The sequence below is a fragment of the Carcharodon carcharias genome, chromosome 8, assembly GCF_017639515.1.
Source record: "Carcharodon carcharias isolate sCarCar2 chromosome 8, sCarCar2.pri, whole genome shotgun sequence".
NCBI lineage: Eukaryota > Metazoa > Chordata > Chondrichthyes > Lamniformes > Lamnidae > Carcharodon > Carcharodon carcharias.
The window spans coordinates 59631544-59653003 of NC_054474.1; the positions used below are offsets into that span (position 1 = coordinate 59631544).

General features: G+C 42.5%; 1 protein-coding gene across 1 annotated transcript in view; it reads left to right on the forward strand.

Moving 5' to 3' along the window:
- The window catches only part of sncb (synuclein, beta), a 180765-nt gene that overhangs the window by 98278 nt on the left and 61027 nt on the right, over window positions 1-21460 (forward strand). Inside the window, exon 5 of the mRNA XM_041193647.1 lies at window positions 18729-18827. Within this exon, the coding sequence (XP_041049581.1) occupies window positions 18729-18827 (99 nt within the window). The remainder of the gene's footprint in view (window positions 1-18728; window positions 18828-21460) is intronic.

The window sequence follows — 21460 nt, forward strand, 5'->3', positions numbered from 1 at the left end:
ATGCTGTCACTGACAATGTAGTCACTGGCACTGCACTCACTGACAATATAGTCACTGACAACGCAGTCACTGACAATGCAGTTACTGACATTGCAGTACCTGACACTGCAGTCACTGACGATGCAGTCACTGGCATTGCAGTCACTGACAATGCAGTCCCTGACACTGCAATCACTGACAATATAGTCACCGACAGTGCAGTCACTGACACAGCTGCCACTGACAATGCAGTCACTGACACTGCAGTCACTGACAATGCACTCACTGCTGCATTGCAGTCACTGGCACTGCGGTCACTGACAATGCAGTCACTGATACTGCAGTCACTGCTGCAATGCTGTCACCGACACTGTAGTCACTGACACTGCAGTCACTGGCATTGCAGTCACTGACAATGCAGTCCCTGACACTGCAGTCACGGAAATGCAGTCCCTGACACTGCAGTCACTGACAATACAGTCACCGACAATGCAGTCACTGACACAGCTGCCACTGACAATGCAGTCACTGACAATGCAGTCACTGCTGCAATGCAGTCAATGACACAGCAGTCACTTACACTGCAGTCACTGACAGTGAAGTCACTGACAATGAAGTCACTGACATTGCCGTCACTGACAATGCGGTCGTGGCAATGCAATCACTGACACTGTAGTCACTGACAATGCAGTCATTGACACTGCTGCCAATGACAATGCAGTCACTGACACTGCAGTCACTGACAATGCATTCACTGCTGCATTGCAGTCACTGGCACTGCAGTCACTGACAATGCAGTCACTGATACTGCAGTCACTGCTGCAATGCAGTCATTGACATAGCAGTCACTTACACTGCAGTCACTGACAGTGAAGTCACTGACAATGAAGTCACTGACATTGCCGTCACTGACAATGCAGTCGTGACAATGCAATCACTGACCCTGCAGTCACTGACAATGCAGTCCCTGACACTGCAGTCACTGACAATATAGTCACCGACAATGCAGTCACTGACACAGCTGCCACTCACAATGCAGTCACTGACACTGCAGTCACTGACAATGCATTCACTGCTGCATTGCAGTCACTGACAATGCAGTCACTGATACTGCAGTTACTGCTGCAATGCAGTCATTGACACAACAGTCAGTTACACTGCAGTCACTGACAGTGAAGTCATTGACAATGAAGTCACTGACATTGCAATCACTGACAATGCAATCGTGACAATGCAATCACTGACACTGTAGTCAATGACAATGCAGTCATTGACACTGCTGCCACTGCCAATGCAGTCACTGACACAGCAGTCACTAACACTGCAGTCACTGCTGCAATGCTGTCACCGACACTGTAGTCACTGACACTGAATACACTGACAATGTATTCACTGACAATGCAGTCACTGACAATGCAGTTACTGGCACTGCAGTCACTGACAATATAGTCACTGACAATGCAGTCACTGACACTGCCTTCACTGATTTTGCAGTCACTGACAATGCAGTTACTGACATTGCAGTCACTGCTGCAATGCAGTCATTGACACTGCAGTCACTGGCATTGCAGTCCCTGACACTGCAGTCACTGCCACAGAAGTCAATAACAATGCAGACATTGACACTGCTGCCACTGACAATGCAGTCACTGCTGCAATGCAGTCACTGACACTGCTCTCACTGACACTGCAGTCACTGACAATGCAGTGAGTGACACTGCATTCACTGACAATGCAGTCGCTGATACTGCAGTCACTGCTGCAGTGCAGTCATTGACACTGCCGTCACTTACACGGCAGTCACTGACAATGCAATCACTGACACAGTAGTAAATAACAATGCAGTCATTGACACTGCTGCCACTGACAATGCAGTCACTGCCGCAGTGCAGTCACTGACACAGCTCTCACTGATACTGCAGTCACTGACACTGCAATCAGTGACACTGCATTCACTGACAATGCAGTCACTGACACTGCAGTCACTGACAATATAGTCACTGACAATGCAGTCACTGACACTGCCTTCACTGATTTTGCAGGCACTGACAATGCAGTTACTGACATTGCAGTCACTGCTGCCATGCAGTCACTGATACTGCAGTCACTGAGAATGCAGTCACTGAGAATGTAGTAACTGATATTGCAGTCGCTGCCGCAATGCACTCATTGACAGTGCGATCACTGACACTGCACTCACTGCCAATGAAGTCACTGACCAATCAGTCACTTACACCGCAGTCACTGACCAAGCAGTCACTTACAATGCAGTCCTTGACATTGCTGTCACTGACACTGCAGTCACTGACACTGCAGTCACTGCCGCAATGCAGTCACTGACACTGCATTCACTGACAATGCAGTCACTGACAATGCAGTCACTGACAATGCAGTCACTGCCACAATGCAATCACTGACACTGCAGTTATTGACAATGCAGTCACTGACACCGCAGTCCCTGACAATGCAGTCACTGACAATGTAGTCACTCCCACAATTCAGTCACCGAAAACGCAGTCACTGACACTGCATTCACTGACAATGCAGTCAATGAAAATGCAGTCACTTACACTGCAGTCACTGACACTGCATTCACTGACAATGCAGTCACAGATACCGCAGTCACTGACAATGCAGTCACTGACAATGCAGTCACTGACCAATCAGTCACTTACACCGCAGTCACTGACCAAGCAGTCACTTACAATGCAGTCACTGACACTGCAGTCACTGACAATGCAGTCACTGACCAATCAGTCACTTACACCGCAGTCACTGACCAAGCAGTCACTGACCAAGCAGTCACTTACAATGCAGTCCTTGACATTGCTGTCACTGACACTGCAGTCACTGACACTGCAGTCACTGCCGCAATGCAGTCACTGACACTGCATTCACTGACAATGCAGTCACTGACAATGCAGTCACTGACAATGCAGTCACTGCCACAATGCAATCACTGACACTGCAGTTATTGACAATGCAGTCACTGACACCGCAGTCCCTGACAATGCAGTCACTGACAATGTAGTCACTCCCACATTTCAGTCACCGAAAACGCAGTCACTGACACTGCATTCACTGACAATGCAGTCAATGAAAATGCAGTCACTTACACTGCAGTCACTGACACTGCATTCACTGACAATGCAGTCACAGATACCGCAGTCACTGACAATGCAGTCACTGACATTGCCGTCACAGACAATGCAATCACTGACACTGCAGTCACTGACACTGTAGTCAATGACAATGCAGTCGTTGACACTGCTGCCGCTGACAATGCAGTCACTGACAATGCAGTCACTGACAATGCAGTCACTGACCAATCAGTCACTTACACCGCAGTCACTGACCAAGCAGTCACTTACAATGCAGTCACTGACACTGCAGTCACTGACAATGCAGTCACTGACCAATCAGTCACTTACACCGCAGTCACTGACCAAGCAGTCACTGACCAAGCAGTCACTTACAATGCAGTCCTTGACATTGCTGTCACTGACACTGCAGTCACTGACACTGCAGTCACTGCCGCAATGCAGTCACTGACACTGCATTCACTGACAATGCAGTCACTGACAATGCAGTCACTGACAATGCAGTCACTGCCACAATGCAATCACTGACACTGCAGTTATTGACAATGCAGTCACTGACACCGCAGTCCCTGACAATGCAGTCACTGACAATGTAGTCACTCCCACATTTCAGTCACCGAAAACGCAGTCACTGACACTGCATTCACTGACAATGCAGTCAATGAAAATGCAGTCACTTACACTGCAGTCACTGACACTGCATTCACTGACAATGCAGTCACAGATACCGCAGTCACTGACAATGCAGTCACTGACATTGCCGTCACAGACAATGCAATCACTGACACTGCAGTCACTGACACTGTAGTCAATGACAATGCAGTCGTTGACACTGCTGCCGCTGACAATGCAGTCACTGACATTGCAGTCACTGACAATGCATTCACTGCCGCAATGTAGTCACTGACAATGCAGTCACTAACACTGCAGTCACTGACACTGCATACACTGACAATGCATTCATGGCAGCAATGCAGTCACTGACAATGCAGTTACTGACATTGCAGTCACTGCTGCCATACAGTCACTGACACTGCAGTCACTGAAACTGCAGTCACTGAGAATGCAGTCACTGACAATGTAGTAACTGATATTGCAGTCACTGCTGCAATGCACTCATTGACAGTGCAATCACTGACACTGTACTCACTGCCAATGAAGTCACTGACAATGCAGTCACTTACAATGCAGTCACTGACCAATCAGTCACTTACACTGCAGTCACTGACCAAGCAGTCACTTACAATGCAGTCCTTGACATTGCTGTCACTGACAATGCAGTCACTGACAATGCAGTCACTGCCACAATGCAATCACTGACACTGCAGTTATTGACAAGGCAGTCACTGACACTGCAGTCCCTGACAATGCAGTCACTGACAATGTAGTCACTCCCACAATTCAGACACCGAAAACGCAGTCACTGACACTGCATTCACTGACAATGCAGTCAATGAAAATGCAGTCACTTACACTGCAGTCACTGACACTGCATTCACTGACAATGCAGTCACAGATACTGCAGTTATTGACAATGCAGTCACTGACATTGCTGTCACAGACAATGCAATCACTGACACTGCAGTCGCTGACAATGCAATCACTGATACTGTAGTCAATGACAATGCAGTCATTGACACTGCTGCCGCTGACAATGCAGTCACTGACACTGCAGTCACTGACAATGCATTCACTGCCTCAATGCAGTCACTGACAATGCAGTCACTGGCACTGCAGTCACTGACACAGCAGTCACTAACACTGCAGTCACTGCTGCATTGCTGTCACTGACACTGCAGTCACTGACACTGCATACACTGACAATGTATTCATGGCAGCAATGCAGTCAATGACAATGCAGTTACTGGCACTGCAGTCACTGGCATTGCAGTCACTGACACTGTCACCACTGATTTTGCAGTAACTGACAATGCAGTTACTGACATTGCAGTCACTTACAATGCAGTCACTGACAATGCAGTTACTGACATTGCAGTCACTGCTGCAATGCAGTCATTGACACTGCAGTCACTGACACTGCAGTCACTGAGAATTTAGTCACTGAGAATGCAGTCACTGACACTGCAGTCACTGACAATGCAGTCACTAACATTGCAGTCACTAACATTGCAGTCACTAACACTGCACTCACTACCAATGAAGTCACTGACAATGCCGTTACTGACACTGCAGTTACTGACAATGCAGTCACTGACACTGCAGTCACTGACACTGCAGTCACTGCCACGCAGTCACTGACAATGCAGTCACTACCACAATGCAGTCACTGCCACAATGCAGTCACCGACAATGCAGTCACTGTCACTGCAGTCACTGACAATGCAGTTACTGAGACTGCAGTCTCTGCCGCAATGCAGTCACTGACAATGCAGTCACTGCCACAATGCAGTCACTCCCACAATGCAGTCACTGACACTGCAGTCCCTGCAGCAATGCAGTCACTGACACTGCAGTCACTGACAATGCACTCACTGACACTGCAGTCACTGACAATGCATTCACTGCAGCAATGCAGTCACTGATAATGCAGTCACTGACACTGCAGTCACTGACACTGCAGTCACTGCCGCATTGCAGGAAACAATGCACCAACCCATGCACTGTAAGCTCTCACAAAAACAATGTGACAATGATCAAAGAATCTACTTCTGTGATGTTGACTGAAGGACAAGTTATTGGCCAGGACACCCAAGCTTTGGCCCAAGAACAAACGTAACAAGTTTCAAGTGAAAAATATTGTGGATACTGAAAATCTGAAATAAAAATGTAAAATGCTGGAAATATGCAATCTGAGTGAATAGACAAACTGAGTGAATGATCTGGATTTATTGCAGCCTTTGCAATGGGAAACATGGAGGCTGGGTTCACTTAGTCACAGGGAAGGACCCACGACAATCTCCGGGCGGAGGAAAAAACCTGTCCCGATTATATCAGCAGGCAGAAGGGGATGACGAGGGATTCCCAGCTGCTGGCAGTGGGATGTCAGTTAGGTTCATTAACGGGCAAATTGACACCCTTATTCCTGAGCCGACTGTAATTTAGTGGTTACTCAGGAATTAAATGGGAGCTGTGTGGCTCTCCCACAGCTTCTAAAGAATGTTCAGCAAACCCTGTCAGGTACTCTGTGCCTGATTGAAGGATACAGAATCAGGAAGTGGGCTCTTATGAAAGCCAACCTCCTGCCCTTTCCTCCAAACCCCACAGATCCCCTTCTCCTGAAATCCCCAACCCACTCTCACTCACCTTTGGTCTGGGGTCCCATAATGATCTTTGACCTCTGGTGGGTGCATTGACACCAGCTGCCACTGCTCCCCGATGGCATTGGTGTTTTAGAGAACTGTTGGCCTCAGATTGGATGGTAGGCCTTGGTGGTTTGAACTGACTGTCGGGGACTTCAATCGAGTGTCAATCGAAGGTCCAGTGGTGGGCACTTAAGTGCCTGAAAAACACCTGATTCTGTCGGGCCTTCTCCACAGAACTGACAGGGTTTCCCCGCCAGTTATCCAATCAGTGAGTGAGATTCCTTCGGCTCGACAGAATTCCAACCAATGTTTCAGGTTGATAACATTTCATCAGACCTGAAACATTAGCTTTGTTTCTCTCTCCACTGATGCTGTCTGATCTGCTGAGTATTCCAAGTTTCACAATTTACATGTTGACATAATCTTAAAATAATTGAGTTTTCCTTACTGAAATTATGAGAATATTATTCATATACATGAAAAAACTTAGATGGGAGCACTCACAAATGATTAAAACACACCTCCATTTAATAATTAAACGCACTTACTGAAAATGTATTTTCATGCACAAAAGGTTGTTGCTTTTAACAAGTATATTCTCAGAGGTGTAATTTAAATGCAATTTAGCTTAGCTGTTTTACGTAAAGTATACATAATTAACTTTATGTAAAACAAGATTAATATGCAGGATGAAAAGAAGTGGCATGATGGCAGGTCTCTGAAGTAACATTAGGAACTTGTTAAGTTGCTAGAAAATCCAAAGAAGCACAACTATTCCAGGCATAATTTTTGCTAGTTGCAGTGCAGTTTCAAAATTGCACACTGCTCAAATGAAAATAAAAACCCATGTATAAACTTGCAATGAAACAGGCTGCAACCTATTACCAAAACAGGAATATTGTAGTTATTAAATTATGGGTCAGAATTTCCTGTGAATTTGCACCCAAAGACTCATGCAATTGAATCACAGAAGCCAATTCCTGCCATTAAAGATTGAGAAATTTGAGTATGTGTTACACACTGAGCCACAATGTGCCCAGGTACAGGGATTTTTTTTATTCATTCATGGGATGTGGGCATCACTGCCTAGTCCAGCATTTATTGCCCATCCCTAATTGCCATTGAGAAGACGGTGGTGAGCTGCCTTCTTGACCTGCTACAGTTTATGTGGTGTAAGTACACCCACAGTGCTGATAGGGAGGGAGTTCCAGGATTTTGACCCAGTGACAGTGAAGGAATGGCGATATATGTCAAAGTCAGGATGGTGCATGGCTTGGAGGGAAACTTCCAGGTAGCGCTGTTCCTATTGCATCCTCTACCCTTTTCCTTCTAGATGGCCCTGGGTTTGGAATGTGCTGTCTAAGGAGCCTTGGTATGTTTCTGCAGTGCATCTTGTAGATGGTACAAACTGCTGCTACTACGCGTCAATAGTGAAGGGAGTGAATGTTTGTGGATGCGGCGCCAATCAAGTGGGCTGCTTTGTCCTGGATGGTGTCAAGCTTCTTGAGTGTTATTGGAGCTGAACTCATCCAGGCAAGTGGAGAATATTCCATCACACTCCTGACTTATGCCTTGTAGATGGTGGACAGGCTTTGGTGAGTCAGAACATGAGTTGCTCGCTGCAGGATTCCTAGCCCCTAACCTACTGTTTTGCCACAATATCTATATGGATAGTCCAGTTCAGCTCCTGGCCAATGGTAACCTCCAGAATGTTGATTGTGGTGAACTCAGTGATGGCAATGTCATTGAATGTCAAGGGGCAATGTTTAGATTCTTTCTTGTTGGAGATGGTTATTGCCTGGCACTCGTGTGGCATGATGTTACTTGCCACTTGTCAGCCCAAGCATAGATATAGTCCAGCTGCATTTGAACATGGACAGCTTCAGTTTCTAAGGAGTCGCGAATGGTGCTGAACATTGTGCAATCATCAGTGAACATTTCCACTTCTGACCATATGATGGAAGGAAGGTCATAGATGAAGCAGCCGAAGATGGTTGGGTCTTGGACTCTACCCTGAGAAACTCCTGCAGTGATATCCTAGAACTGAGATGATTTATCTCCAACAACCACAATCATCTTCCTTTGTATTAGGTATGATTGCAACCAGCGGAGAGTTTTACCCCTGATTCCCATTAACTCCAGTTTTGCTAGGGCTCCTTGATGCCACACTGAGTCAAATTCTACCTTGATGTCAAGGGCAGTTTGAACCAAGGCTGTAATGAGGTCAGGAGCTGGTGGAATCCAAAGTGAGCATCAGTGAGCAGATTATTGCTAAGCAAGTGCCACTTGATAGCACTGCTGATGACCCTTCCATCAGTTTACTGTTATCTTTTCTGATGATCAAGAGTAGACTGATAGGGCAGTAATTGGCCTGAAATATATCACACGGAGGAACCAAATTGGCTGAAGATGGGCACTTGTGATGCTGGGGACTTCCGGATCACCCATTTGGCACTTCTAGCTGAAAATTGTAGCAAATGCTTCAGCCCTGACTTTTTCACTGATATTTTGCATTCCCCCTTCATTGAGAATGGAAATATTTGTGGAGCCTTCTTCTCCAGTGAGTTGTTTAATTGTCCACTGCCATTCATGACTAGATCTGGTAGAACTGCAGAGCTTAGATCCGATCCATTAGTGTGAAGTCACTGAGCTGTGTCTATCGCTTGCTGCTTATACTGTTTGGTATGTTTGTTGTAGCTTCACCAGGTTGACACTTAATTTTTGGGCATGCCTGCCTACACGCTTCATTGAACCAGGCTTGATAAATAAGTAGAAAAGATTGAGGAAATTTATGCATGCATCGCACAAATACTAACGCTATCTAAATTTCCTCTATCTTCTATGCTGTTTATCAAGCTCTGCACTCAGACACATCACAGCTCACTCTCATGGCTCAGCCCCCAAGGTAAAGAGTGGTACACAAATTTCCTGCAGTTGCTCTCGTTCAAGCATGGTATAAAATTAAGTCTGGAGTTTCAGATACACAGGCACCTAATAAGAACATGGGAACACGGGTACTCCATTTAGTTGCTCAAGCCTATGTTAATGAGATCATGGCTGATTTGTGTCTTGACTCCATCCACCTTACTTAGCTTCATATCCTTTTATCTCCTTGGTTAGCAAACATTTATCAATCTCAGATTTAAAATTATCAATTAAGTCAGCATCTACAGCTTTTTTGGGAGAGAGTTCAACATTTCTACCATCCTTTGCACGAAAAAATGTTACCAAACTTGGTCCCTGAGTTGTGAATTTGAGCACCAGATTGATGACTTTTGTTTGTCATAAGATTCTGAAGGGGCTTGACAGGGTAGATGCTGAGACAATGCTTCCCCTTGAAGGGAATCTTGAACTAATGGGACACGATTTCAAAATAAGGAGTCTACTGTTTAAGACACAGATAGGGAGGAATTCGATAATCTTTGGAATTTACTAACCCAGAGAGCAGTGGAGAATGTGTTATTGAATTTTGAAGGCAGAGTTAGATAGATTTTTGATCTGCAAATGAATCCAGGTATGTAGTGGTAATGTTGCTGGACTAGTAATCCAGAGGCCCAGACTAATGCATTGAGGGCATGGGTTCAAATCCCACCATGGCAATTGGTGGAATTTGACTACAGTTAATAAATCTGACCATGAAACTATCATAAAAACCCACCTGGTTCACTAATGTCCTTTAGGGAAGGAAATCTGTCATCCTTACCTGGTCTAGGCTATGTGTGACTCCAGATCTGCAGCAATGTGGTTGCCTCTGAAATAGCCTAGCAAGGGCAATTAGGGATGGACAATAAATGCTGGCCTTTCCAGCGATGCCCACATCCCATGAAAGAATAGAGGGAAAAAAAGCTGCCAACAGCATCACTTCAAAGTAAGAATTTAATTAACCCTCAATGCCTTTTACGGATTCCACCCAATTTTCCCTGAGACCTCAGTGGCTGATTCCTACATTCCAGAACAGTGAAATTAGTTTTAAGAGAATTAACGTTTACAAAATGGGTGTATGAATGGGCGCATAATCAGAAAAACTTGCTGATTGTGCCCCCATGGGAAACTCTAACCACAATTTAATACTGTTCAGGAAGCATTAAAATAATTCAGCACGCAGTTTACGAAGAGACTTGGCTAGTCAATATTATTAGCTTGTTATGACATGGCAGATTTTGTGTGCCAGGTGGACCAAATCCACAAGGGAAACTTGGTTGCACTATCGTAACAGTTTTGCAATTTGTATTTATTATGAGATGTGTGCACTGAATTCAGAAGTAATAAGTCTGCAAAGACCTTTAGAGATTTAAAAAATTAAATTAAAATATTTAACAAAATATAAAAGATTTCAAGCACATACATAAGACTACAATTACTTATTATAATAAATCCTAAAATTCCTATTAACCTGACACCCAGATATGCTCCCTTTAAGGCAATGGTCCAAAAATAGATTTTAGATTTAGGTTTAGGTGTTGCAACAAAATGAAAATAAATGTTTGCTCCAGGGATCAATAGCTATTTGTCAGCATTGAAATTAACATGCTCTATTGAGAGATATTCATCCATGTTGAGGCAATTAAAGCCTAACAAATCAATGCTTGGGACCAGAGATACACTTACAGCTGAAGAAACAATGGGAGACTAAAAATCGCAAATCAGGCATATTAGTGATGTTTGGCTTAAGTGCATTAAAGGTGTCTCTGATTAATTGATAAAATAAGATCCTATAGGAGTAGAGCTCTCAGTATTTAATAACCTATTACTCTTCTGGGATAGTTATCCCTGCCACATCAAGGAGCAATATTCTTGTCTGAATACATAGAATCATAGAATGGTTATAACACAGAAGAAGGCCTGTTGTGCTTATGTCAGCTCTCTACAAGAGCAACTCATTTAGTTCCACACCCCTGCCTTTTCTCCACAGCGCTGAAAATGTTTTCTCTTCAAATTTGTCATAATTTCATTGGTCCTGCACACCTCACTCCTATCCTTGAAGCCCATGACACCATATGCCCACCAACTGTTTTCCCAACCTGTCCCACCTCCTTCAATGACCTGCACACATACTTCCAGGTCCCTCTGTTCCTGCACCACCCCACAGAACCATACCATCATTCTACATTGGCTCTCCCAGTTCCCATCAAAATGAATCAATCCACACCTCCCTATATTAAATTTAATTCGCCACCCATCTTCCTGCATCACCAGCCTGTCTATGTCCTCTTGATGTTCATACTACCCTCCTCATAGTTCACTACAACTCGACATTTTGTGTCATCTGCAAACCCTGAAATTATGCCCTGTACTGTCCAAGCCAGGATATTAACATATATCAAGAAAAGCAGAAGTTCCAATACTAACCCCTGGGGAACCCCACTATATATCTTCCTCCATTACAAAGAAACAACTGTTCACTACCAATCTCCGTCCCCATCACTCAGCTAATTTTGTGTCCCTGCTGCTACCATTCCCTCGGCCACACTCCAGGGGCTCCAACCTTGCTATCAAGCATGTCATGTCTAACCAACAACACTGACTCCTCTTGGAATTTATTGTATGTGAAGCCTTTTACTATGATGCTGTAAATAAATGCCATATAAGTGGCAATTTTGTTTTTTAAAGGGTGAGTTAGGAAAATTAATTCACGCTTAGAAGCATTTTAGAAACCAAATATACTGAGCTTTTTTTTCCAGATTCATGTACACTGCATCAACCACATCACCCCCATCAACCTCATCAACCTTCTATGTTACCTCATCAAAAAACCCAAGCATGTCCATAAAGCATAATCCATCCCTAACAAATCTGTGCAAGCCCCCCTCAAACAATCCACATTTGTTCAAGTGACTGTTAATTTTGCCCCAAATCATTATTTCTAAAGGCCTTCACAACACTGAAGTCAAACCAACTGGTCCACAATGGCTGAGTTTATCCTCACATATCCCCTACAGCCTCTCCCCCACCCCCCACCCCCCACATGCCCCCCCAGCAAACAAGGGCATAACACTTGCAACTGTCCAGCCCCCGAGGACTACCCCCACACCCAAGGAGGACCAGAAGACCATGGCCAGTGCCTCCGCAACCTCCGCCCCCACCCTCCTCAGCATCTTGCTTGACCATCGGGGTATTAAAATGTGCCAGGAACAGGTATCAGAGAGAAATGTGAGCTTTTCCACAGAAACAAGTCACAGCTTACTGCAGAAACCTTGGCAGAAGGTTGCAGAAGAGAAAGGTGCTGTGCTATTACTGACTATTACACCAGATTATTTAAATTCAGTCATCTTGCAGCTATAACTAGCCATCAAATTATCAGGTAAAGGCACATCTCGGTTAATTATAAAACAACAGATAAGTGCTATCATTCATAACATTAGACAAAGATCTGAAGTAAAAATGGCCAAGGTGAAAAATGACAATAAAATAATTTAAATTTAGTATTTCATTCAAAAATATTAAGAACTAACAATAAATGCAAGCATCCTTAGCTTAATCAGCAATATTTAGTTAGAGTACCATAGTTCTATTTTAGAGGACCATACAAAACAGGCAGGGGAGTGGGACCAGCAGAGTTGCTCTCGCAGAGAGGTGGCATGGGCACAATAGACTGAATGGGCTGCTTCTGTGTTGTAGCCATTCTATGATTCTATGTTCTTCAAGTACAATAATCTATTGATAAAATAAGCGTTAGATTGGCAAATAAAACAGATGGGCAAATCCTGTTACAAGGAAAGGCAAAGAAAGAACTCCTAGATTGTTCATAGTGCAAACAGCAAACAGCAATGTTCGTAGCAACTAAAGACATCTGCAATTAATTCCAACGTCAAAGGATAATCAGTCAGACTGGGATTTGCAGGCTATAAATGATATACAGCCACCAGATGAATTGCACTTGAAGATACAGCTGTCTAATTATTACCTGCTAATCAAGAATGAAGTGATGCTTTTTAAAGACCAACCTAGAAAACATCGAAAGCATAAGAAGTTGAGAACATAAGAAATACAAGCTGGAGTAAATCATATGGCCTGTCAATATGGTCATGACTAATCTTGGGCTTCAACTCCATTTTCCTCTGTTCTCCATATTCCTTAATTCCCTGAGAGACTAAAATCTGTCTATCCTATCCTTAAATGTATTCAATGAAGGAGCATCCACAACCCTCTGGAACAGAGAAATCTAAAGATTCACAACCCTTTAAATGAAGTAATTTCTCCTCATCTCAGTCTTAAATGATCGAATCTTTATCCTGAGACCATGAATGAGAGATTGTATTGATTGTGTTGAAAGTGAATTCGGAGATAGGCAGATGATGATAAACTAAAGGTTCCCCTAAAAGGTAGTAGTTTCTTTGAGGATAAAAGGCCCAAAATATACAAAAGCACAATTTTGTGTAGTTTCCAGGAACAAGCTTGATATTTGTACTGTCAAGCGTGGGGTTTGCAATCTGTTATGTTTTCATTGATTTTTAATCTTAGTCTTTTGTCTCTCCTTGTCTGTTAACTGCCCTAATATTGATGGTTTGAGTGTCTAATTCCTAGTTACTCTGTGAGAAGAAAGAGATAGTCAAGTTACAAAAAATATCAACATGACACCAGTGACACATGACTCAAATCTCACCAAACCAAAATAAAAGCAGATGCTGGAAATCTGAAATAAAAACAGAAAATGACGAAAAGACTTAACAGGTCTGGGAGCACCTGTGGAGAGAAAAAACAACCAGCATTTCGCATCTGTATAACTCTTCTTCAGAGCTCTGTCTTTCTAACTGATTAGATTGGTTTATATTGACAATGACCCAGCCCAATACTGATAGTCCGACACCCAAATTTAAAAGCTGTCACCTTTATTTAGAACCTTTATTTGGTTGCTCAAGTACAATTAGTTACAAGGATTTTGTAATGCCTTGGAAAATCTTCTAACTTATCAACTATTGGTTTGAGAAGTTATGTTCTCTACCCAGTCTATTACCTAGCCAATCAATAAATGATGTGTCGTGGCATGGTGTGCAAAATATAACTGCTACACTGTTTAGTTATATTGAAAGCAGGTTTGCATTTAATGCATGGAAAGCAACTATTCAGACCTTCAGTTCTCTTGGTACCCAGAGAATAATTTCCTTGGATTAGTAGGGGATGTGCTACAGAGATTATAGATCACTAATTGTTCAACTAGCTGAATAAGACGTGGTTCTTGTTATAGACTAATAATTGTTTTGAACTAGACAGAGAAAAGAAGATTTCCCTTTGCATCCATTGTATTATTCACTGATTGATTCTGTTGCCTTGCCTGGATTTGAGTTCACCATTCTGAGGAAAACTAGGATGACTTGAATACATGTCTCAAATGATTAACACCATCTGCTCCCATTAATTACTTCAAACTGTTTCTGCGTCACGTCAACCTCAATTCCATGGAAACAAACCCAGGTTAACCCTTTGAGTACTGAGCGACCTTGTATTCTTTCCAGCACAGTTTTCATCAAACAGCTTCAATCACTGTTCAGTGAGTGAAATAAGATAAAAGGACTGAAGTTCAAAAAATATTTATCATTGCATTAAACTAACATTCTATTAAAGTGCAAAACATTTCTAGAATTCTGTGAAGTTTAGCTACCATTGTGATTTTTAAGCATTCTATAGAAATAGTCCAATATAAAATAAATCAAAAGTAGCATATAATTTTACCCCGTAGTTCTAATAGAACTCTCTTTGTATGTTAAATTAAATTGTGATGGTATGTTGCTAGATGCAACTGAAGAAAAAGCACTAAAATCATACAAAAATCAGCCCTCAGGTCTGGAAAAAGTTTAAGCAAAAAGCACTACTTTTGGGATTTATACTCAAATATTTAATCATTTACTTGGACCCCATTATTATGACAATAGCTATCAATAGCACTCGCAGGGCCATAAAACTCAATTTACAGCTGTTGCATCCCTCTTCCACTAGGGACAATGAAGTTCTGCTTAAAATAAAATTAAGTTTAATAAGTGCTCCAGTTCTGGGAACATTTTAAACTTTGCTTTACATAGCGGACTGCAGTTAGCTTCCTAATACTGGTGTGAAAATCCAAGCAGTGTAAAACCTTATCTACCAAAATTAGCTTTGTACTTCTTGCCTAGAGCAACCACCTATTCAGTTTTGAATTGGTAGTTTGGTTTTAGGAATGGCCAGTTGATAATTTTAGTACTGAAAGAGCAGGAATAAGCTGACTGCTGACTTATGATTGCTGCCATTTTTTTAAAAAAAAGTGATACTTGAAAAGACTCTTATTTTATAGATGCATGGTCAAGTCATTTTCAAGTCATTAATGGTGTGCGTTACTATGTGCACAATAGTAACAAGGAAATTACCAGAAAAGAATAGACGAAGGCCCACCTTATTCACCTTCTTCTATCCTGATGGTTACAAGATACAATGATAATGAAGTTGTTGGCTGATCATAGCAATTGATCTGTCTATAACACACCCAGACACAATGATGGAAAGCTTTGAAAACCATGGGGAGAATTTTCCCCCCGTTGGGGGGGGGGGGGGGGGTTATGCGGGGGGTGCGGGCGCAAAACTGATTGGCGCCCCCGATTGGGTCCACGCCACCATTTAATGTAGGTGGGCCAATTAAGGCCCGCCCAGCATGACCCATGCCCCTTTGTGGGCGGGAAGGGGATTCCCTAAGTCAGGGCCTGCAAAAGAGCACAGAAATCTCCCTGAGGCAGATTAGTTTAAGGTTTAAAAAGCTGATTAAAGGAAAGAAAAAATTCTAAGACACGTCCCTTCATGTGACAGTGTCACATGAGCTGGGACATGTCAATTAATTTTTTTTTTAAATTTTATTTAATTTATAAACTCTTCATGAAACCTCATCCCGCCTGTGGATGAGGTTCCATGAAAAATGTGAAGGCCACCAGGTCTCTTCGTCTGCTCCCCAACCTTAAGGTTGGACGGGCAGCTCAGTTTATTGGTTTAATTAGTTTTAAAATGGCCTTAATAGGCCTTTGACAGTTCAGCAGGCATGCAGCCAAGTCGGCTGCGCGCCCACCAAATTGAAAATCTAAATGACGTGCGGTGACGTCGGGACATACATCCGATGTCACCCTGCGTCATTTTACACTTCGGCAAGCGGGCCCCACACCCATCCTTGCCCCCGTCCCTGCTTGCCAAGCCAAAAATTCTGGCTCATAGATCCAAGGTCACCTCTTCCAGCCAAATATCCCACTCAGCATGTCATGTCTCAAACTATTCAAACTCTATTCCAAATTATAATGTTCCATAAGAAATCTTCCTAATTTACATTTGAATGAATCAATTCTATCTGAGTTCACTGTCTCCCTCGGCAGCGTATTCTAATAGGTTTTTAATTTGCCTTAATTCCTCACCCCATTCAGATTTACAGCAGACAAAAAGTTGTCACCCTTGTCTTCTCATAATGTGATTCACAAATTACTGAGTTTCCTTTGGGGCTATACTAGCATTGAAAACCACTTTGTATTAAAATTAACTGTTAGTGTAACTGGTTCATTACATCAGGATATGGATAATTTTGAAATGTTAAATGAATATTTTAACGTCTTAATTCAAAAGAGTGTAATATAGTATTTACTGGTTTAAACTCACAAATACAATTTTTCGAAAGGTAGAAAATTAAAGATTTTCGATGAATTTAGATACCCATCCTAGCTAGCATCTGAATTGAAAATGTATGCATTCAATAAGACAACCTGGCGTGACAGTGAGACAAAAAGAGAGTGAGAACTTTTGAGAAAAATATATTTGCATATGTAAAATGTGCTTTCTAGATTATACATCACAATGACTCATTGTCTATTTACAGGACATTATGTGCAGTGTTTCTTATAATTGTGCTATAGTGACTGTCCTGACTGAATATGTGTGTAAAAATTAGCATTAACAGATCTCACTTCAACAGAGTCTGTGCTAAGAACCATAAGGTCACAGTTTAGAGAAGATTAAAGAAGCACCTTGATCCGTATAATTAACATGAGCTCTGAAAAACATTGATCTATGCTTATTAAGGTTAAATATGAACTCTGTGATGACTGTCACTTTAAGATCAGTTCAACTGAGCAGAGGTCACATGATTTGTTCAACCATTGTTTGGCTAGCGTGGGGGGAATAAATTCTAGAGAGGGGTTATCTAGGAAAAAGAAGATGGCTGTAGGAAGGGCTGGCTGGATGCAAGCAGCCATAGAAGTTCTCGTGTAAATAAAGTTGTTTTGTTTGACTAAGAAACCTCCCGGAGCATGCTTCTACAAAAACATAGCATTTACTTCAACATTAAACTGCAGTGGGGCTGAAGATCACAAACTTCCATCTTCAAGATGCATCACCAACTAAGCAGTAAAAAAAATGAAAAGATAAAAGGCAATTTTTCTCATTGAGAATAGCAATTAATTGTTATGTATCATTCTATGATTGGAACTCAAAACTAGTAACATTCAAAGCTTTAGCACAAAATCAATAACCTGCTTGCTCTCTTAATGAGGAATCAAAGGGGAATCCAAAGCATTTCATTCATGACAATTCCCCAAATGGAGTTTTTAACTATTTACTAGTACCTTTTGGTTCCAATTGTTTACACAGCTTTTAAATTCCATAAGCTCATTTTAAATAATCGCATCAATATATACCCTATTTAAAAGTGTTGGATGTGGATCTTTATGAAGCACTTCGAGAAAATTCAATTAAATCTAATCTTTTGAATAGTCCTCAACAAACTAGTTTCGCTAGCTACTGAATGAATTCTAGCGGACCAGTAACATATTACACCCTTTAATGCTTCTAAATCCACATTGACTACACCCTGTGGATTCCCTACTCCTTAGATAGTATTGACAGTTTTTAAAAACTATATTTCATTCATGGGATGTAGGTGTTACTGGCAAGGTCAGAGTTAATTCCCCATTCCTAATTGCCCTTGAAAATGGGGTGGTGTGCCGCCTTCTTGAACCCCTGCAGTCTGTGTGCTGCAGGTATTCCATAGCGCTATTAGTTTCAAGATTTTGACCCAGTGGCAATGAAGGAATGGTGATATAGCTCCAAGTCAGGCTGGCGTGTGATTTGGAGGGGAACTTGCAGGTGCAACTTCAAATTTAGTTTAAAATGAAAATTAAGATGTAAACACACCCCCACCCTGCTTTATGCCTGCACCGCACCACCCCCCCCCCTCCCACCTGCCGCCACTTGAAGCTCAAAAGAGCTAGTCACAATAAGAACCTGTGAGATCAGTGTGGGAGACCCATGGCCAATTTTATTGTCTGTCCACCCTCTTCCTGCCAAATGGTAGCTTTGAATTCATCCCTATGATCATAATTATATCTTCAACTGATGTTATTTCTGTGTAAATCTATGAATATATATTTGTTTTCTTCTCTATTGACAGCCTGAAGAGGTTGGGGAAGAAGCTGTTGAAATCATAGGAGAAAGTACAATGGAATCAGAAGGCGAAGTTGAACCTGAAACTTATGAAGAGGCTCCACAGGTAAAATAGTCAAAGATTTAATTGTAGGAGACTGATGTAAATATGATTGTGAAGTTGCTGTATTGGAACTGCCAGCGTTGAACCCTTAGGGCAGCTTTTCATTCTAAACATGGTCTGATTTGAATCTGCATCACAAATTACAGCTTTGAGATGTATCTTCAGTCACAGCCCATGAAAAATGATTGATCAACTAAAGGTATCTTGTATGAAACACTATTTATAGCTTTAATAACTGATAATTGAGCAGAAGTGATAAAGTGACAACTGATTTATCAAAAATGTGTCAGAAGTGAAATAAAGGAAAAAATAATCCTCAAAACGTAATTCTGTATTCTACACACAAAAATATAGGCCAAGAGTTTTGACGCGCGATGATGTTGGGCGAGCGTCCCTAGGTCATCCTGCACTCGCGCAATATTTCGGTCGGCGGGCGCATGTGAGAGCCGGCAGCATGTCCGCCAACAATGAAAAGGCATATTGAGGCCCTGAACAATCCAAGTGATTTAAATTTTTCACTGCCCGTCCAACCTTACGGTTGGCGGGTGGGCAAAAAGGCCAGGCGGCCTTTGCATTTTTTGCGAAACCTCATCCACGGGCGGGATGAGGTTTCGATCCATCATTATTAAAATAAAAAAAAAATTTAATTTCTAACATGTCCTGCTCATGTGACAGAGTCACATGAAGGGACTTTTTTTTACACCTTAAAATTCTTTATTTTTTATCTTGAAAACTGTTCATCTCCCTGAGGCAGCTCTGTGCACGAAGTTCGCGCTCACCCTACTCCCCCCCAACTCCTCCCCTCACACAGGCAACGCCAAGCGCTGCCACTTGCAACTCACACTGGGCAGGTCTTAATTGACGTGAAATCGCAGTCTGGCCCAAATCGCAGGCCCACCCATCCCCGCTGACCCGCCCGATAAGGGCAAGATTCTGCCCATAATTACAATATGAATCATAAATATATTGTTATTTAAGTGAATGAAAATGTGAAACATCGAAGGCATTTAAACAGCATTATCATTATACAATGAAACTAAAATACAAGACCAGTTACAATGATATCGTAAAGCAACATTTATAGTAAAATACTAATGAATTTTGATGTATGCATGGTAAAATAGGGCAAAGCCAGCATGGTTTCATCAAGGGGAGATCATGCCTGACAAATCTGTTAGAATTCTTTGAGGAGGTAATGAGTAGCTTAGACAAAGGAGAGCCAATGGATGTTATCTACTTGGACTTCCAGAAGGCCTTTGACAAGGTGCCGCACAGGAGGCTGCTCAGTAAGATAAGAGCCCATGGCGTTAGAGGCAAGGTACTAGCATGGATAGAAGATTGGCTGTCTGGCAGGAGGCAGAGAGTGGGGATAAGGGAGTCCTTCTCAGAATGGCGGCCGGTGACTAGTGGAGTTCCGCAGGGATCTGTGTTGGGACCACAACTTTTCACTTTATATATTAATGATCTAGATGAAGGAACTGAGGGCATTCTGGCTAAGTTTGCAGATGATACAAAGATAGGTGGAGGGACAGGTAGTATTGAGGAGGGGGGGAGGCTGCAGAAGGAGTTGGACAGGTTAGGAGAATGGGCAAAGAAGTGGCAAATGGAATACAACGTGGGCAAGTGTGAAGTCATGCACTTTGGTAGGTAGAATAGAGGCATAGACTATTTTCTAAATGGGGATACAATTCAGAAATCTGGAGTGCAAAGGGATGTGAGAGTCCTAGTCCAGGATTCTCTTAAGGTTAACTTGCAGGTTGAGTCGGTAGTTAGGAAGGCAAATTCAATGTTGGCATTTATTTCGAGAGGACTAGAATATAAAAGCAGGGATGTGCTGCTGAGGCTTTATAAGGCTCTGGTCAGATCACATTTAGAATATTGTGAGCAATTTTGGGCCCATATCTCAGGAAGGATGTTCTGGCCCTGGAGGGGGTCCAGAGGAGGTTCACGAGAATGATCCCAGGAATGAAAGGCTTAACATATGAGGAATGTTTGAGGACTCTGGGTCTATACTCGATGGAGTTTAGAAGGATGAGGGGGGATCTGATTGAAACTTACAGAATACTGCAAGGCCTGGATAGAGTTGTCGTGGGGAAGATGTTTCCATTAGTAGGAGAGACTAGGACCCGAGGGCACAGCCTCAGAGTAAAGAGAAGACCTCTTAGAACAAAGATGAGGAGAAACTTCTTTAGCCAGAGAGTGGTGAATCGATGGAATTCATTGCCACAGAAGGCTGTGGAGGCCAGGTCACTGAGTGTATTTAAGACTGAAATAGATAGGTTCTTGATTGGTAAGGGGATCAAAGGTTACGGATAGAAGGCGGGAGAATGGGGTTGAGAAACTTATCAGCCATGATTGAATGGCAGAGCAGACTCAATGGGCCAAATGGCCTAATTTCAGCTCCTATGTCTTATGTCTTATGAATTTAACAATATGTATAGTGTCACATATGGTCAATTGTTTCTAAGCAAACATGGTTAACTCTGGAAGCAGTATAAGTGGTAATATATGGACAGGAATTTTACACTCACTCAGTAATGGTCTGGCAAGGGGATGTAATAAAATTGTGTCACATGGCAGGGAGCAATGTGCCTATGGTGTACTTACCTCCACTGGTACTTTACCAGTAGCAGGGG